Source organism: Ascidiella aspersa, chromosome 6 (assembly GCF_963924565.1).
Source record: "Ascidiella aspersa chromosome 6, kaAscAspe10.2, whole genome shotgun sequence".
NCBI classification, from domain to species: domain Eukaryota; kingdom Metazoa; phylum Chordata; class Ascidiacea; order Phlebobranchia; family Ascidiidae; genus Ascidiella; species Ascidiella aspersa.
The window spans coordinates 20,133,518-20,150,941 of record NC_139452.1 but is presented as its reverse complement, the minus strand read 5'-3'; the positions used below and the strand labels follow the sequence as shown (position 1 = coordinate 20,150,941).

General features: G+C 36.0%; 1 protein-coding gene across 1 annotated transcript; it reads left to right on the top strand.

Moving 5' to 3' along the window:
- Positions 1-453: 453 nt before the first annotated feature.
- On the top strand, positions 454-16,046 carry LOC146140659 (ammonium transporter Rh type B-B-like). The gene is made up of 9 exons (XM_083392176.1): positions 454-650; positions 993-1,176; positions 4,591-4,741; positions 4,906-5,053; positions 9,052-9,218; positions 9,424-9,561; positions 9,952-10,091; positions 13,014-13,209; positions 15,175-16,046. Exons 1-9 carry the CDS (start codon positions 479-481, stop codon positions 15,343-15,345), a joined length of 1,467 nt encoding a protein of 488 aa, XP_083248302.1. The 5' UTR covers positions 454-478; the 3' UTR covers positions 15,346-16,046.
- Positions 16,047-17,424: the final 1,378 nt, after the last annotated feature.

Sequence of the window (17,424 nt, the reverse complement as noted above, 5' to 3'; positions counted from 1 at the left end):
ATGTAATGATAGATACAAACCAATATATGTCAATAACGTTTTGTCATATTGATGCAGACTTGGTAAAGCCTCAAAGAAGTCAACGTTTCACTTCTACCTAATTTATACCCTCTACACTAACGCAAGCAGCTATGGAAGCAACTAAAATAGAAAAATGTTGTGTGTTTATTAAAATACGAAATAAAATGGTCTAACTCTGATAAACTTCGGTAGGCCTACACTGTACACGTATCTGTAACGTACCTCAAGAATGAATGTTAAAGCCAAATAGGTCGAGTAAATCGACCTAATCTTCAAAAAAGGCGTATCGATTCGAACTTGTGTTATCACTAGTTAGTGTCTTATAAACTTCTCACGTTTTATATTTGGTTTAACGCGTAAAAATTGATTCGAAAAAGTATATTGTCATTCAGCGAGTAAAGTTACAAGTCTTCTGTTTGCCGATAAACAACTTTTTTTGTTTGTTGAATAGGCATTGATGCTTACAGCAAGCATGCGTAATATTAAGTTCAGCAGCATCTTGGGCTTTTTGCAAGTGGTTTTCATTATACTTTATGCGTTCTTCGTCGAATATAGCCCAGGCACTTCGAAATCGACCAATGCAACAGCCGTTCATCATGATCATGAAGATATAACATACCTATATCCCAGTACGTATTTCATTTAACGCTACAAACAATAAATGTGCGGTTCCTATACCACAGCGAATCCTTGAATTCCAGTCACGCTTATCTCATTAATCAATATGAATTCCCGTCAAAACGGAAATTTTCATCATTGGTTATGCTGCAGTGCAGTTTGCACGACTGACTGTCTTGCATAAAGTTAGTGAATTGTCCACATTTTTCACTCTTTTTCTTTATGGCTTGCATTCACCACAAGCAATACTAGTATTAAACACAAATACAAAAATAATGATCAAATAATCATTTAAAACCTTGCAGTATGTCGTTAGTTTTTCATAAAATAACATGAATCCATCGTTTTAACAGTGTTTCAGGATGTCCACGTAATGATTTTCATCGGATTCGGCTTTCTCATGACCTTCTTGAGGCGCTATGGCTTTGGATCTATAGCGTTTAACATGCTCCTGTCAGCGTTCGTAATCCAGTGGACCATCTTGATGAGAGGATGCTTGGAGTTGGAAGGCAGCAAAGTCAGCCTAAATTTGGAAAGGTACACCTCTTTTTTAAAACCACGAAAGAGTGTAATTCGACTAATTATAAAACGAACTTTAGGTTTTTTGTACCTAAACTGCATGTGTGGAAAAAAGAGCGAAAATTTTTGCAATTTACATACTAAAATTGGCAAAAATTACAGTTTGGAAGGGCGATGGCATAGTGCTCCCCCTGTTCCAAACTATAATTTTTGCCAACGTGTACTATATAAATACCATTTTTTCGTGATTCATTCTGAAACCGCCCCTGCTAAACTGTACCAAATGTAATTCATTAATGTTTGGCGTTACAATTGTGAGCGCAGGCAAATGGCTTTCTTATTTTTATAATCGTCGGCCAGTCTTAAAACTAAAGGGTGGCACAGTTGTGTCAAAACAAAAATGCTTAGAAAAGATGTTGTATAAATGTATAGCCTATACATGACTATGTGTGATCCGCGTCGCCTATAAAAGTCTAACTCTAAGCATACAAGCGACAAGCGTCTTGAAGTTAAACCTTCAATATCCCTTAGAAAATTGGTAAGCGCCCCTGGTTAACAACAACCAAACAAGTGGTCTAAGTAATATACATTGTCTACCAATATAGTTCCAGCAGGTGATTTATGTGTAATGAAATGGTAAAATGTCTGGTAATTTTTTTTGTAGGTATTAGGTCAGTGGTCGGCAAACTTTTTTTGTCGCGGCCAAAAATGCCTTTTTCAGAGCTATTGAAGGCCCACCTTATAAAAATGTTACGCCAAAATTTTAGGACTCACTACTTCGCGGCCTGTCGGATGCCTGAGAACTACATGGGACTTCTAACATAATTGTATTAAATGCAGTCAAAATACATGCGAATACGAAACGCGTAAAACGATGTGCGGCCAGCGACACTTGACAATACCGAAAGCTTCTCCCAGCCTGCCCAAACTTGACTGCCTCTTCGCTTACGGTTTCCCGAATCGCCATTAATAAGGGAAGAAATGGTGTAAGTGCGAAACGTAACTAATTATAAGGTGCCAACAGAAAACGTGATAAGTAGGGCGATTATTTTTTGATAAAAAAATTAAGAAATTTTGACCTGAAAAGTTAAAATTTTGACAAATTTTAACCTAAAAATAATTTATTTTGACCCGTTAGAAATATATTGATTTAAATAACCTAAGTGTCGTTATTCACACGTTTTTTATACCGTATATTGCTCTAATGAAGATATAACACGGTTAAAATGACTTTGAATGTAAAAAAAAAATGTTTTTCAGATTGAACGATAAATTAAAAAAAAACTGAACGATCAATTTCAAAAAGCTGACTATAGTTTTTTTTAATTTTGTAAACGATTTATGTGCATTTTTGTTCGATTTTGACTTGAAAAAATTTGACAAATTTTGACTTTTTTGACAAGTCAAAAAATAATCGCCCTAGTGATAAGATAAGAAATAAAGAGTGGAAGGTGAGGTGCAAAAGTCGAAAAGCGATATAATTTACGTGAGTGAGAAAGAAAGAGGGAAACAAACAACACGCGTACAAACCATAAAACTAAGTTACAATAAAAACACACAAACGATAAAGTAATCGGTGCAACAAAACCACCACGAAAACAGCAGCGTATCCAGGATATTTGTTTTGAATTGGAGGCATTAGAATGACGTCACAAAACAATAGTTCTTAGAAACAATTGTTGTTCTCGAACGAACTCATATGACGCTAAAATCCAGCTTAATTGCTCGTATTTTGAAAAAAAATGGATTTATTAGTTTTAAATCGACAAAACTTCAAATAAAAGGATGCGTGACGCATATGGCACATAAAAGGATTCGAAAAATGATGTAGTATAACTTAACAGAAATTAGAATTTAAAGTCATGAGTCACACGAAGCGAAAAAACATAGAATATCGCCTTTGGGCTAAATATACATAAGTAAAACTGATAGAAGGACATAAACATTATTACGTTTAAATTCACAACTAAAGTCATAGTTCAAGTAATTTAGCAGACGTGTTTGTTCTGAAAAAAAAACGGTGTAGTATATTATGCAATCGCGCGAAACGCAAAAAAAACATTGCGTATATTTGGTTTCATTTGGCAAAATGTTTACCTTATATGCATAAAAGATAACATATATCACCTCAACAGCTGAATAGTGTCACATAAGAAGTTCGCACGAAACGCAAAAAAGTTACTCACGATACAATAATGATATTACAATGAATCAAAAATTACATTATCTAGAATAATAGATATTATTTGATAGAAATGCATTTTGTAGGGAGCGTTAGGCTGTGGACACCAAGAAAGGTGAAATATTACATGGCGCCTTAATGCAGAAAACACTGTCAAGCCATAATGCAAAACATCTATAAAAGGAAGAACATACGAGCGAAGCGCAAAACATTTTGCGTTTACATAGTTAAAGTTGGCAAAAAGGGATTCCAGCCATTGAATAAATAATGTGTTTTGATATATGCTCCGCTTTGTTCTAAACCTTTTTGATAGTTTGTTTTTTCATAATAATTTATTGGGCCACAGAATTTTTGTGCAACGAAAATTGGGCCACGAAAGAAAAAAGGTTGAGAACCACTGATTTAGGCCTTATTCCTGTGCCTTTAGGCCTTATTCCTATGAATTTATGTCGTTTGGTCTTAATACTAGGGTTTTATAAATTTTTCTGCTTTAGGTATTGCTGCTTTAATTTTTAGGTCTTATTGGGTGTTGCCGGCAAAAAGTATAGTTTTGACCGGTACTCTCAGGGCCACACTTGGCACGCGGGCCTAAACCACGCTTAGATAGTATGTTTCATAGCCACACCAACTTTTAAAGTATAGTGCAATGAATGTTGGCTATTACGCGGCTCACAAGTACAGAATAATATTAAACTATTCAAAAAAAGCTCGTGTTCCATTAAAAATGACTCTGAAGCCCACATATGGCCCACATTTTGGCGACCACTGTATTAGGTCGTACAAATATTGCACTAGTAATAACTGTGTTTTCTTAGTAAGTCAATATTACAATGTTTAACTATTCGATTCATTTATTCGTTTATCTAAACGATTTAACGAAATACCGGAATACCGGATGTAAATTGCCTTGCTCCCACGTCCCAAACAATGCTTATCCATATGCAATATCCTTTTTTGGTAGTTTCACGATCGTTTTTGCTTGTACCGTATGTCAATGTATCAATTCTGCAACTGGTGTCGTGAGAAAATGTCGCATAAATCAATAAAGCCTTTAAAAATGACAATTGAGTCATATTTTCGTGTTTTACATTTAACACCTCTAAGTGCGGTTCCCGTGGATTAAAAAAAAGGACAAGCGCATTGATCCCATATATAAAAAAATTGACTTTATAAGCCTGAAAATGGGGACAGATAATTTTAAGTCGTTTTTGATCAATTGCATATTGCTAAGTTTTATGGCCTCGTTGCAGCTTGTTGAACGCTGACTTCGCCTGCGGCGCCGTCTTAATCTCTTTTGGAGCAGTCTTGGGCATTCTTAGCCCTTTACAGCTAATCGTCATGGCGTTGCTTGAAGTGGTTTTCTACTCAATCAATGAGTTCATCATTGTTGGAAAGCTCGGGGTGAACATACGGAGTAACTATAAGTAGTTGCATATGCAATTGCATATGTTAACCTAAATTTTGTGTTCATCGGCATTTTCAAACATAAAACACTTTTTGTAAATTTAACCTATAATTTGTTAACTGAATATCACCGGTAAACTTTGGTTGTTTGTTCTTAACAGATTAGTGACATAGGTGGTTCAATGGTGATCCATACATTTGGTGCATACTTTGGTCTGGCTGTATCCTTTTTTCATTTTAAAAAAGGACTCGCTGAAGGACACCAAAAGGAAGGCTCGGTGTATCACTCGGATATCTTTGCGATGATAGGTTTGTTCAGTAATTAATAATTGTCTGGCGTTCTTTAGCGTATGAAAGCAGCAAAGCGAAATGATAAATATCTATGGTTACTATTTTAATATTTTTTTCTGAAACAAAAAAAATATTTACAGACAAAGACGTTAAAACACTTTTACCAAACCCTTAACCACACCTTAAGTTTCACTACTAACTTAACCAATGTTTTTATCCTTAACTAACAAAACCCATCCATTTCTCAACCGACATTCAGACCACGGCCACCAAAAGCAATCCTCCTATGCCCCATACACAGGGTTGCCATCGAAATGGACCCAAAAATAAGGACAACCGGAAAATTAGATTAGCATCTAAAAAACGTTTTTAGACATGCATTTTATTTGTACGAGGTGTGTCATATCACATTCCTTACTTTTTGCCAGAAACTATCGGCTCCAGCAATTTATTTAAGGGTCATGGTTTGTTTTTCGGTCTATATTCCTGTTAATGTTGCTTGAAGAACGCTATTTTAAAAATCCGACACGCGATCGACCAGTTGAAATGTGGCGATCAAACGGTCGATCATGATCGAAATGTTAGCCACTCCTGCTTATAGCTTTGCTGATTTAATTGAAGTGTCGACTGCATTGCACCCATTCCCCCATTACCAACCACTACGCAAAAAATGCTGCCTTCGCCGCACCCTATTCTGCTGTAGCCTAAACAGCAGTAACTGCCATTTACTGCTAAAATGCCGTGAGCTGCTGTATTCTGGTACAGCAACCAAAACTGCTGTACCACTGCCCTAGCTATCACACCACCGGGACGGAAGTATTTTCATTTATGATGTCATAAAAACTCAATTTTAGAATATAATTCAACCTTGGTTACCACAGAAAAACGATCGAGGTTCTGTAGGTGATGAAAATAAGACGAAATAAGGACGCAATTCGAAAATAAGGACATTTCTTAGAAATAAGGACATTTAAGTTTTCTAAGACATAGCCCTTCAAAATAAGGACAAATCTTATAAATAAGGATGGTATGGCAACCCTGCCTATAACCCTAAGCAATTTAGACCTTTTTCGGCGAATTTCGGGCTTGTTCTGAATGATTACGAGGCAGGCCGAGGATGCGGCTATTACACCGAGACTAATTGTTGTCAACATCAATCACCTAAATTCAAACTATTTGCGATTTGTTTATAGCCCTGGTTGCTAAAATTCTAAACCTCGGTTATTCTAAACATGAAATGAGCCAGTCTTCTCGTCACCGAATAACATTAACCCTGTTAAGTAACGCGGATACGTCAATTACGTCCCTAGTCGTACTTAAAAAAACAGGGTTATGTTTGATAAACGTTTGAACTTGAGGGTGCGTGGCACATTTACTCAAGAGCTATTTGAAAATGCAAAACCACGTTAAGAACTCATACACCGCAATAAGACATTTTTGTATCGGTACAATTAGAAAGCATTTAAAGGGAACACACAATAAGACCTAAAAAGCAACAATACCTAAAGCAGAAAAATTTATAAAACCATAGTATTAAGACCAACGAAATACCGTAATACAGCCAAATACGCATTAATATCCGATACAGCATAAGATCAAAATCGTCTGAATTAGACGTAAATCTGTCTGAATAAGGCCTAAATTCTTCTGAATAAGGTCTACATTCATCGGAATAAGGCCTTCAATTATCGGAATTAGTCCTAAATTGATCGGAATAAGGCCTAAATTCATCGGAATAAGTCCTAAATTCATCGGAATAAGGCCTAAATTCATCGGAATAAGGCCTAAATTTATCAGAATAAGTCCTAAATTCACCGGGATAAGGCCTAAATTCATTGGAATAAGGCCTAAATTCATTGGAATATGTCCTAAATGTATCAGAATAAGTCCTAAATTCACCGGAATAAGGTCTAAATTCATCGGAATAAGGCCTAAATTCATCGGAAGAAGGCCTAAATGGCCAAAATAACGCCCGAACCTGTCGGTAGAGGGTATGGGACGATCGGGTTTAGACGGTACTAATACGATTTAGTATTAGTCCTATTTTGGCCCTATTCCAAATTGTGTTTTATTTCATTCCTAAACGTCAACGAATTATTACAATTTCGTCGCAATCGACCTATTCATTATACAACCCATGCCTTCAAACGAAGATAAAGTTAGACAATATGACGTTTTTTGTCTGACTAAAATGTAACTATAAACACATTTTATGTTTTCGGCGACGACTAATCGAAAAACGCGCGCTCCTTGCACTTGTATTAAAAAAATATTTTTTTGTTCACGGATCCCGTGCCGGTAATATTAACCTGCCCTAGGTGTTTACCATATACATAACATTATATTCTGTTTTGGCAGCCCTGGCTGTTACAGGTGATAAATCTACACGATACGTGTGGTGTTCACAATCTGCACGGAATGCCAGGTGTCATGTCAGCATTCATTGCCGTCGTTCTCGCAAAACTATCACTCTTTTATGTGCCAAGGACAGGCGTCATGTAACCTTGTAAATTGAAAGTTAACCAATTAAACCTAACTAAATGCAAGTTTATAAATTGATGATACCCAAATTGTCAGTTGCATATTAGTACAGGGGTTCGTTACAAAACAACAGGTGTTTTAAGAATAAATGTTTTATGACGTCATGTTTAAGTCATCCATGAAAACTTTCACGTTCCCCGAAACAAAAATCCTGGATCCGCCAGTTTGATGGCAAACATAGGTGGAAGAAAGGAATACTGAACGAAAATGTTGGGGTTCGACGAAAGCTTGCACAATAACATGGGGGTTCGACAGATTGTCAAAGGTTAAGAACCACTGCTTGTGTAAATAAGAAGAACCAATGAAACATACTTCATACTTCCTAATAAATATAGGACACGATTCATATAAATTAAGCCCATTTGATATATGTATAAAACCTGATCCAATGGGTAGTGTTTGAGTTCTGATTTAGTCGGCGACAAGGGTAATGTTGTCGATCCCTTAGCCTTTAAACGCGGCGCCCTAGAAATGGTGAAACAACCTTCGATGTTTAAAATCACAAACCGATTCATTTAAGCATTTTAAAGTGTCATTTCTTTTACAAACAATAACTTGTCAGTGCTACTGAACATCAACAAATCTGTTATTTGAATGATACTGTAGTTGCAGTGTAGCACATTACGCATATTTCTACCATAACAATGAATGTCCGATAATATCGGATCGGAGCCGATACCCGATTCTAAGTGACAGTACCGCTACTCGTCCGGCACGGGTGGTATCGGTATAATAATGATTAAAATTATTTTGCCTAATAAACATATTTTGTGATCTAATTTGTATTTTTTCCCTCAAATATAAATATCTGGGTAAAAGTATATTTAAAATAGACGATAAATAGGGTCCTAAACATAAGCAAATTTTGGCATAATACCCTAAAAATCATTATCATTACGATTATCAATTTGATCAATTTGATTGGCATCGGATCGTGGTATTTTTTGCCAAAAATATTAGGATCGGTATCGGAATGAAATTCCAAGTATCGTGCATTCCTAACCATGACCAACATTTTGCTACAACGCATTTTTTGACCTTGGATGCAAATATTGTCTGATCATAACAAATGAGCTTTCACATTGCTTCATGACGCTATTGGCCGCAACTCCAGACACTGTATAGTAAGTTTCATTTTATCTATTGCCGTGCTGGTTCGACGTCCAGGTTATTTAAAAAAAATGGCAAGATCATAATGGACATAAATTTGTTTTTAGGTTATACGACCAATCGTGTTTTGCCTTTTTCATATATTGCTTTTAAGACTCTATCGACTTGCAGATCAACCGTAAGCGCATGCAGCTAAATAAAGTTTAGGAACCCCTATTTCCATCTAATTAACTAATACCATAACACCTTGAAAATATCGATGTAAAGGAGGCGCATATCTGAATAACAACCATTCATAGCACTACATTTAAAAAAAATAAAAAAGTCAGCATCAAATTAATATGTTTTATTTAATAATATCTCAGGAACCTTGTTTCTGTGGTTATATTGGCCTAGCTTCAACGGCGCACCAGCAGCTGGTACCTTCCTGGGCCATCGGGCCATCATCAACACCGTGTACTCACTAGCAGCTTCTGCAGTAGCCTCCTTTATGATGTCATCTGTTATTGATAAATCTGGAAAACTTGACATGGTGAGTTCTCACTTTACCTACACCTCCTTGAGCGAAAAAAGAAAAATCGTTTTGCAGAACACGTTTTAAACAAACTGTATTTCGTAAAAACTTTAAAAAAATCTATACCACGCTTATCTTCGCAAGGTTTAGCTATACAACAATGCATTACGCTTGTGCCAAATATGCTTTGTCAATTTTTTTAATTTGTTTTGTTGGTCTATAGGTCCATATTCAAAACGCAACTCTTGCCGGGGGTGTGGCGGCAGGTGCTGTAGCAAATTTGAAACTTAGTCCTGTCGGCGCACTTATGGTTGGCAGCACGGCCGGCATTCTCTCTGTGGTCGGATACTCTTTCATCACGGTATTGTTTCATTGATAAATACTCATCACCATTTTTACATAATATTACTCTTTTGTCACTTCTGTAGAAAATACAGTTTGGTAAAATTGCGCTTTCGGCAAGCCCAATTCCTAAACGTCAACGAATTATTACAATTTCGTCGCAATCGACCTATTCATTATACAACCCATGCCTTCAAACGAAGATAAAGTTAGACAATATGACGTTTTTTGTCTGACTAAAATGTAACTTATAGACACATTTTATGTTTTCGGCGACGACTAATCGAAAAACGCGCGCTCTTTGCACTTGTATTAAAAAAAGATTTTTTTGTTCACAGATCCCGTGCCGGTAATATTAACCTGCCCTAGGTGTTTACCATATACATAACATTATATTCTGTTTTGGCAGCCCTGGCTGTTACAGGTGATAAATCTACACGATACGTGTGGTGTTCACAATCTGCACGGAATGCCAGGTGTCATGTCAGCATTCATTGCCGTCGTTCTCGCAAAACTATCAACCCCTTCCACATTTCAAGGAACAGGAGAGTAAGTAATCTTACTATTCAATAAAAGATTGCGGAATTTGTTTTTTAACAGGAACAAGGCTAAACGTCGAAACCGAGTGCAGGATTGGTTGCATTAAAAACAGGCGATACCGCTGAATGAAGGTTTTCCATTAACAAACATGTTATATCACTAAGGTATTGATCAATATAATCTACTTCTCAAAACATATTTGGTTTGTTTGTCCGGTCGGAGGATATTGGTTGCAAAAGAGATATGGAAGAATGTGTGCGAGAAAGCGCCGTCCCAAGCGGGAGGCTTCGCAACATTAATAATTAGAAAAAAAATCATTTTCTCCAGGACAGAAAATATGACTCCTTTTCTATTAGGATTATTGCATACGCTTGAGATGCAATTTCCCGTGTGAGTTTGTGCATACAGCCGCCCAATCGTTGAAGCATTTTTTTAGTTTTAAACGGCCAAGGGTTCTATTGAGTGGAGGCCGTTATAAAACGCGTCCCAGAGGTGATAATAATATTGAAAAAACAGCTATTTCTATTCATAACCCCCCATAATCCCGGTTTACCCACTTTAATGTAGTGTTACGAGCTCAAATAACCAAACCTGAACAGTGTTTTGTTGTTACAATGGTTTTAAAGAGCACCGTTGTTAAATTTTTTATAATATCTCTTCAATCGTGACGATTTTTAAGTTAAAAACTCTTTGTGTTAATGTGTTAATAACAGTCTTTGTCGCAGTCTAATCCCGCGTCCGCGTGGTTGCACAAATTCCAACTCTATGCGGCCTTAACCTATTTCATTTAAAACGTGGCTTGCAAACATAAACATTTGTCCACCCCTGCAGGACTGGTTTATGGTATGTACAACATAATTAAAAATAGTGATTTAGACCAAAGCCTAATGGCGTCTTCCAGTATGTTTAACCACGCAAATATAACGCAAAGTAAAATATATTGTGTTTATTGCAGCCTTTTTTACCGTAAGTAAAATAAAACATTTTCAAATGTATTTTTTCTAACGTCGCAGTTTGGTACCAAAGTTACGGGTTTACTTGAATATTAATGTCGAACAATTGCGGCTACTACACGAGCGGTTTACATAACGAAGCTTTTTGGTTATTATTTGGGCATTGTACATTTTTAAAATACCACTGAGCCTAATGGTTTTCAATTTAGACCACAAGTCTAGTAAAAATAGAGTTAAAAATTTTCTTTTTAAAATAGTTACTGTCGCCTGAAAATGCGATACTTTTGTTTGCAAAAGGTTTTACATTGTTTTGCCAAGGCCAAGGGGTTGTTTATATATTTTGCCAAACTTTGTTAGAATTCTATTTAACGAAGACGAAAACAAACGATTGAATTTAATATTTTACAGTCACGCCCATAACTGCGATAATGTATACCACGCCAGTCAATAAAATACCGCTTCCACACAGGCCGTGTCCTTATAAGGCGATACTCTTACTGTGAGAAAGCATTTACCCATTTCAGACACAATTATCGGCAAGCAGTAAAGGGTCGGCCACCGCCTTTGGTTATTTCCAAAAGGCAATATACATATGTTTTAGGAACACATTAAAATGCGAAAAAACATAACACATCTTATGATTTTTTATTTAACAAACGCGTGGTGCCAGGTCGAGCAACGCTTAGGCATAAGTAAAAAAGTTATGCCATTTTAAACAATATTTTTGCATAATTTAGCCACTATCTAAGCAAAATGTTACGCTAGCCGTTTAACTGCTCGGTTACATTACGTTATCAGTTTATCACATGCTTCTATTATTATTGTCGGCTATAACACGAGGCTAGAAAATTTACACGGGCATGTTACAACGTAATATGCTATAGTGATAACTAGCATATCACATTATCGCGCTTATTGCAGTAGGAATAATTTATGTCGCCATGATAACGCATATATTCCTTCACCAGCGAGAAGTAAGCTGAGAAAAACTCATTTTTTAACGTTACATACGCTGGGTATTGCGTCTATAGTCAAGTCATTTATGTGAGACCTATCTGAATGTGCAGTAACCATTTTTGGCTAGGCTAATAAAGAGCTGAGTAGAAAACTATGGCAGTTATGGATAACTAAATTAGTGCTTGTGAATATGGTTTCCATAATTCCCTAATAAAGTTGCTCTTGGGTACCTTCTTTCTTGATATAAGGGCATTGGATATTTACTTGGTAATCGGGCAAGAAAAATATTTGGTAGAATAACCGGAAAATTATCGGTAGCATAACAATTTGTGAATTTCTTGCTATAACAAGAGTTTGAAGCCTTAAATAATTGTAACGCTAATTGTATTACACAATATAACGAAATGATGAAGACTATTTGTCTACAAATATGGGACTGTGCATATTACGAACCGTGAGATCACCCAGAAAACAAAATTCCAGTTCCTAGTGTGTGGTTTTTAATATCGCAAGCATCGCCGAAATTCGATAACGCTGTTTGTGCGTGTTTACAAGACTGTATAGGTTTTTCAAAAAAATCCTTCCACTTCTGCTTTTACAACTGTTTAACTAAAAAGCGAAATACGAATTGTATATTTTATGTATCAAAGTTTTCAGAGGTCTACAGGCAAAGTATTTAATTGACGTAACTTCGGTTGCAAATTTCCGTCACGCAAATTTTTCTTCTGCAAAACCCAGGTGAGAAAGTTCAATAATGCATTCCTTTGTCTGTATGTGGGTCTGTTTACCGTTTTCGTTGCAATCAGGAAACCAACCATGACTTTTTTAGTTTGTGTCACTCATTGGAGTCCACTCTCATTGGATGCCGATGTGGGTGTGTCAAGCAGACTCGTTGACAGCAAAAGCCCATATAAGCCTTCAAGAGGCATTATCCACTGTGTTCAGCTCGCTGCAACAAGGGATTGTGCGCATGCAGAAGTAAATCGTTCCACTTTAACTTACGTTTGCTTTTTCATTTTAGGCTTGCAGCAATTTACAGCGCTTCCACCGACTCGCCAGATTTCTTCCAGCACCAGGCTAACATGCAAATGGCGGGATTGGCGGTCACCCTGGGCATGAGCATAATCGGAGGCGCTCTCACCGGCCTGCTTCTTAAAATTCCAATCCTCGACTCGGTTTCGGGTTACGATTTGTTTGAAGACTTTAAATTTTGGCAGGTTGGTTATACAGCAACATTTAAACTAGAAACACTGGCTTAGTTGCTTCGCACGACTTTGCATGGGTGTGTCAGACAAGGGAAATACATGTGATTGTGATTTTACGTCACCCCACTATATATTACTAAGTGGGCCTATAAGATTTTTATTTTTGTATTCTTTAAAAACTTTATTTTACAATTGCGAATTAGTTTGAGTAAAATAGGAAAAAAACAGTACTTTTTGAGTGACACACCTTTAAATGTAACCTACAAAACTGTCTCTGTTATGTTTTGGCCTAAAGCGGGTTGTAAAAGTAACATGTAGTTACGGGTTAGCGTTAGGATACTCTAATCATTACTTCATGAAGATAATCTTACCTTTCTGAGGTGGGATACATAATAAAATCTGAATCGTAAGGTAAGCCATATACTACGGCACCTAAAACAGGTGTTGGTATTTTAAACCGAGACAAGCAAGAACTTGAAATGTGACATCATTGACCATTTGGAATGGGAGTAACATCAAACCGTCATCGATAAAACAGCATTCTGTTCGGTTATGAGTGATAATGATCAATTAACCTTCATAACCTGATTCGAGAAAAGCAGGAACCCAGACCTAAAGTTACGCTTTGGCAACCTTTAAGAAAATCTGGCCCAAATTTTTGAACTCTTATCCGCTCCTAGACCTGTATCGGTAAGATATTACAATACGTAACAACCCTGTTCCAAAGCTACTTTATTCTTGGTGTTGTGGTATTGAGGAGATAAACTTATCACTGTGTTAAATTTACGATAATATCCGTCTCCATGGTGTAACACCTGTAAAAAACATGTCATGTAGGCCTATTTTCCTCGTGGCGCTGTGCACCGACAATAGCCACCGCCCACTTCGCATTCAAGCGTGTAAATTCCAGTTCCGCAGTGTGTTTTTCAAAGTTGCAAGCACTGCAGAAATCCGATAATGAAGTTGAGCGTGCTGACGAGACTATAGGTGCTTTTAAAATTCCTTCCTCTTCTAGCTCTGCTTAAAAACAATTCAAGTACGCCTTGTTGTTATAGCAAATTCCGCTTTTAATGGTTACATGGAACTTTAAGAATATTTACAGGTATTTTAACGAAATACAAATCTACAGAAATTTTTAAATTTGTGTTTTTTGAAGTCTGATATAGTAATTACAATGTATGTTATAGATTACACAACTTCTAGTGTTCCTAAATAAAATACATACAAAAAGTGTGCACTATATTGCTAAAATGCCAACTTTCAAATCGAATCTAGGAAGAGCATATACAGAAAGTGAAACATATTTCTATTGCAGAAACGTTAAGGCAATTGGAAATAAATTAGTCATGAAAGGGCGTCTTTTGTACAATCTTTTGTTTTATCAATAACCTTACAAACGTATTTTGATTAGTCAGGTAATCTGTTTACTCCTCTTCATACCGGAGAACTTTCGTAACTTTAACACTAATAATCTGCACGTATGTTCGATCTTATTTGTACAGCGTATTATTACAAAACCATTGAACCAAACGCAGGCGAACATAGTTGCTGTTAATAAAATAACCAAAGCTTAAATATTTTACAATTACAGCATACTAGCAGGTGAACCCAAAAGTGTGCCGCTTATGGGCAACACAAAGCTATTATGTATAAATAAACGTGATTGGGTACGACCACCAATAAATCGTAACTGATCACCGATTTGACGATATTGATATCAATATTAATACAACATGATTTGAAAAAACATAGTGCCATTACCTGCTACATTCTGTTAATACGCATATACTTAATATTTAATGCGAATCTTGGTACCCTATCACTGAAACATCACATGCGACGCGTGTGTGTGCGATTTAGCCCCTTACTGGTCGTCATTTTATTAACAGTAGTTAAATTGTCCGTACACCATACGCGGCTTCAAGCGATTAAGTACGACAATACATCTTATTTGTATGTGTAATATTTTCTTTTAAGATGGAAGGCGACAATGAGGAGGTTAAGGCCCTAGAGACAGTTAATGACAAAGATATGATCCCAATGAAAGATACGAAGAGTGATGATCGTGTTTTAGAGGAACAAGACGGCGAAAAGAAATATCCCCAGGAAAATTTTTCTTCCCATTCTGAACAGGAAGCAGTGGCCTAAGAGCTTGGGTTTGTGGTACTTCGTAACTATCTGGGCTTTTGTTTTGGTGAAAATAAACAACATACCGTGATTTTAGCTTCGTAAAATGTCGTTTATCTAAAAAAAACTTTCAAGCCTAATAATATTGTGGATTTGTTAATAGCCATGACTATCCAATTAATGATGTCAAATTATAATCAAATCACAGTGTGATTTTTTGCTGTGTGCTTTGTGAAAAGAAGTTTACCTAACAACATGAATTTTATTTCGTATTTTTAATTTGTGACAAAAAGCATAATAAACTTGTTAATATTTTAACGTTCATTTTTATTGTGAAATTTTTAAAACTTGAATAACGATTCTGACTTGTCACAATTGTCGTTTTATTACGGTACTGTTCCGCAGTAAATGAATGGTCTACACTCTACAAAATATAACGTTTACACATATTTTACCTTGTAATGGATCCTAGGTTTAAAAATAAAAACACCAAACTTGTAGTAAATCAAACAATCAACATATATCGCGAATATAAAAAAAAGATAGTTTTTTACATGAACGTTTTACTAGAATATCACGATACTGCTGCCTGTGCTTGCTACATGTACCTAAACTAATTTTTTTGTTATTAACCAAAGTTTATCGTAAACCATCAAAAATTATGGTTTTATGAAATAAAACTATATTTAAAATATTGTAATATTTGTGACAAAAATATATATCACAACGTATCGATCAGTTGCCTTATGTCAATCAGGTTTATATATGTGAAAGGCTGACATAGCGATGTCTGCAGGGAGTAGACTATAAAGTGCCCAAACAAAAGATCTCGTTAAAATAAACATGCGCTGTTTCAGTTAAAAGCAATATAGGTTTGCAGACGGCAATGATCCCCCACGAAGCCATGGCCACAAAGAAAAGCCACAAAAAAAACAGTTTCCTGAATAATAACACTACACAAAAGAAGCAAGGAGATTAACAGTTTACTGGAAGTCTGGTTATGTTCTAGCGTTCCGACCTGCTTTCGCAGCTATGCGTTCCTGTTTAATCGCTGTTGCTGCCACCATCATTTTTAATTTTGATTTTTTATTCGAGTTTAATTTGATTTTTATTTCCGATCGCTAAAATTTATTCTTTTTGCATTTTTTTTAGTACTGGTTCTCCTTTTTTTGAATTGCAGCACTTACAGAATAACGAAAAAATATGGCGCGCTTTCTACAAAATTTTCTTTTATTGAGTAAATTACAATTCGATAGGTAGAACGTAATAAATACAATATTAATATGAGTTATGCAATAATAGATATTTCAATATCAGTTTTTTTGCCTGCTTGCATATTTATAATACAAATAGATTAACTTTGAAAAATAGACTTACTAAAAGATCTTCAGCACACGTAAAAATCTGAAAACCGCTGCCCATACCCACAACGTATGTGGCGTCATTGGATTAGTCTAATAAATTTGATCAACTTTTCATTTTTGTTGGACATGCTTTAATATAAGTGTCTATACTTTTTAATCTATTTTATGGATGGCAACTGTTGTACATTTTGTGAGGATTAATTCAGCTACAATTGTTAAATATTACCTTAGATTTGCAGTAAGTGTAAAGTAAGCTACGTTAGTTGTGCTTGTAGCCTATACTTCTATCCTCGACGGCTAACCAAATCAAATTTGTAAGCTAACTTATTCTGGTGTTGCGTGTGATGCCTTCTTTGTAAATGGAACATGGTTGATTCCATATATAAACAAACACATGTCACATGAATGTGCATTTTAAATTCAGGAGGTATTAGCATTCCAATACCATAGTATTCGTTTGTTGCGTTTAGAAAAATCACAAGTAATCAGCGTGACAGCCGTCGCCTTGCAGTGTTAGCCAGAGGCGTTCTTTCGTTGTTGGACGTGAACATAATATTTTCTAAACATGTGGTCATAGCATGCCTATGTTAAACAATAATTTATAATCACTAAAATCTTGTCGAAGCATATTCTAGTAAAACAGTGGTCGGCAATTTTGTTTTTGTCGCGGCCCAAATTACTATTTTCAGAGCTATTGAAGGCCCACTTCGCAAAACCAAGACGAAAACAGTGGCGG

Excerpts from the sequence above, each read along its gene's own strand:
- LOC146140659 (XM_083392176.1), top strand. The coding sequence starts at position 479 with ATGCTTACAGCAAGCATGCGTAATATTAAGTTCAGCAGCATCTTGGGC. Across the intron at positions 651-992 it reads TATAACATACCTATATCCCA|TGTTTCAGGATGTCCACGTA; the intron begins GTACGTATTTCA and ends TCGTTTTAACAG. Across the intron at positions 5,054-9,051 it reads GGATATCTTTGCGATGATAG|GAACCTTGTTTCTGTGGTTA; the intron begins GTTTGTTCAGTA and ends ATAATATCTCAG.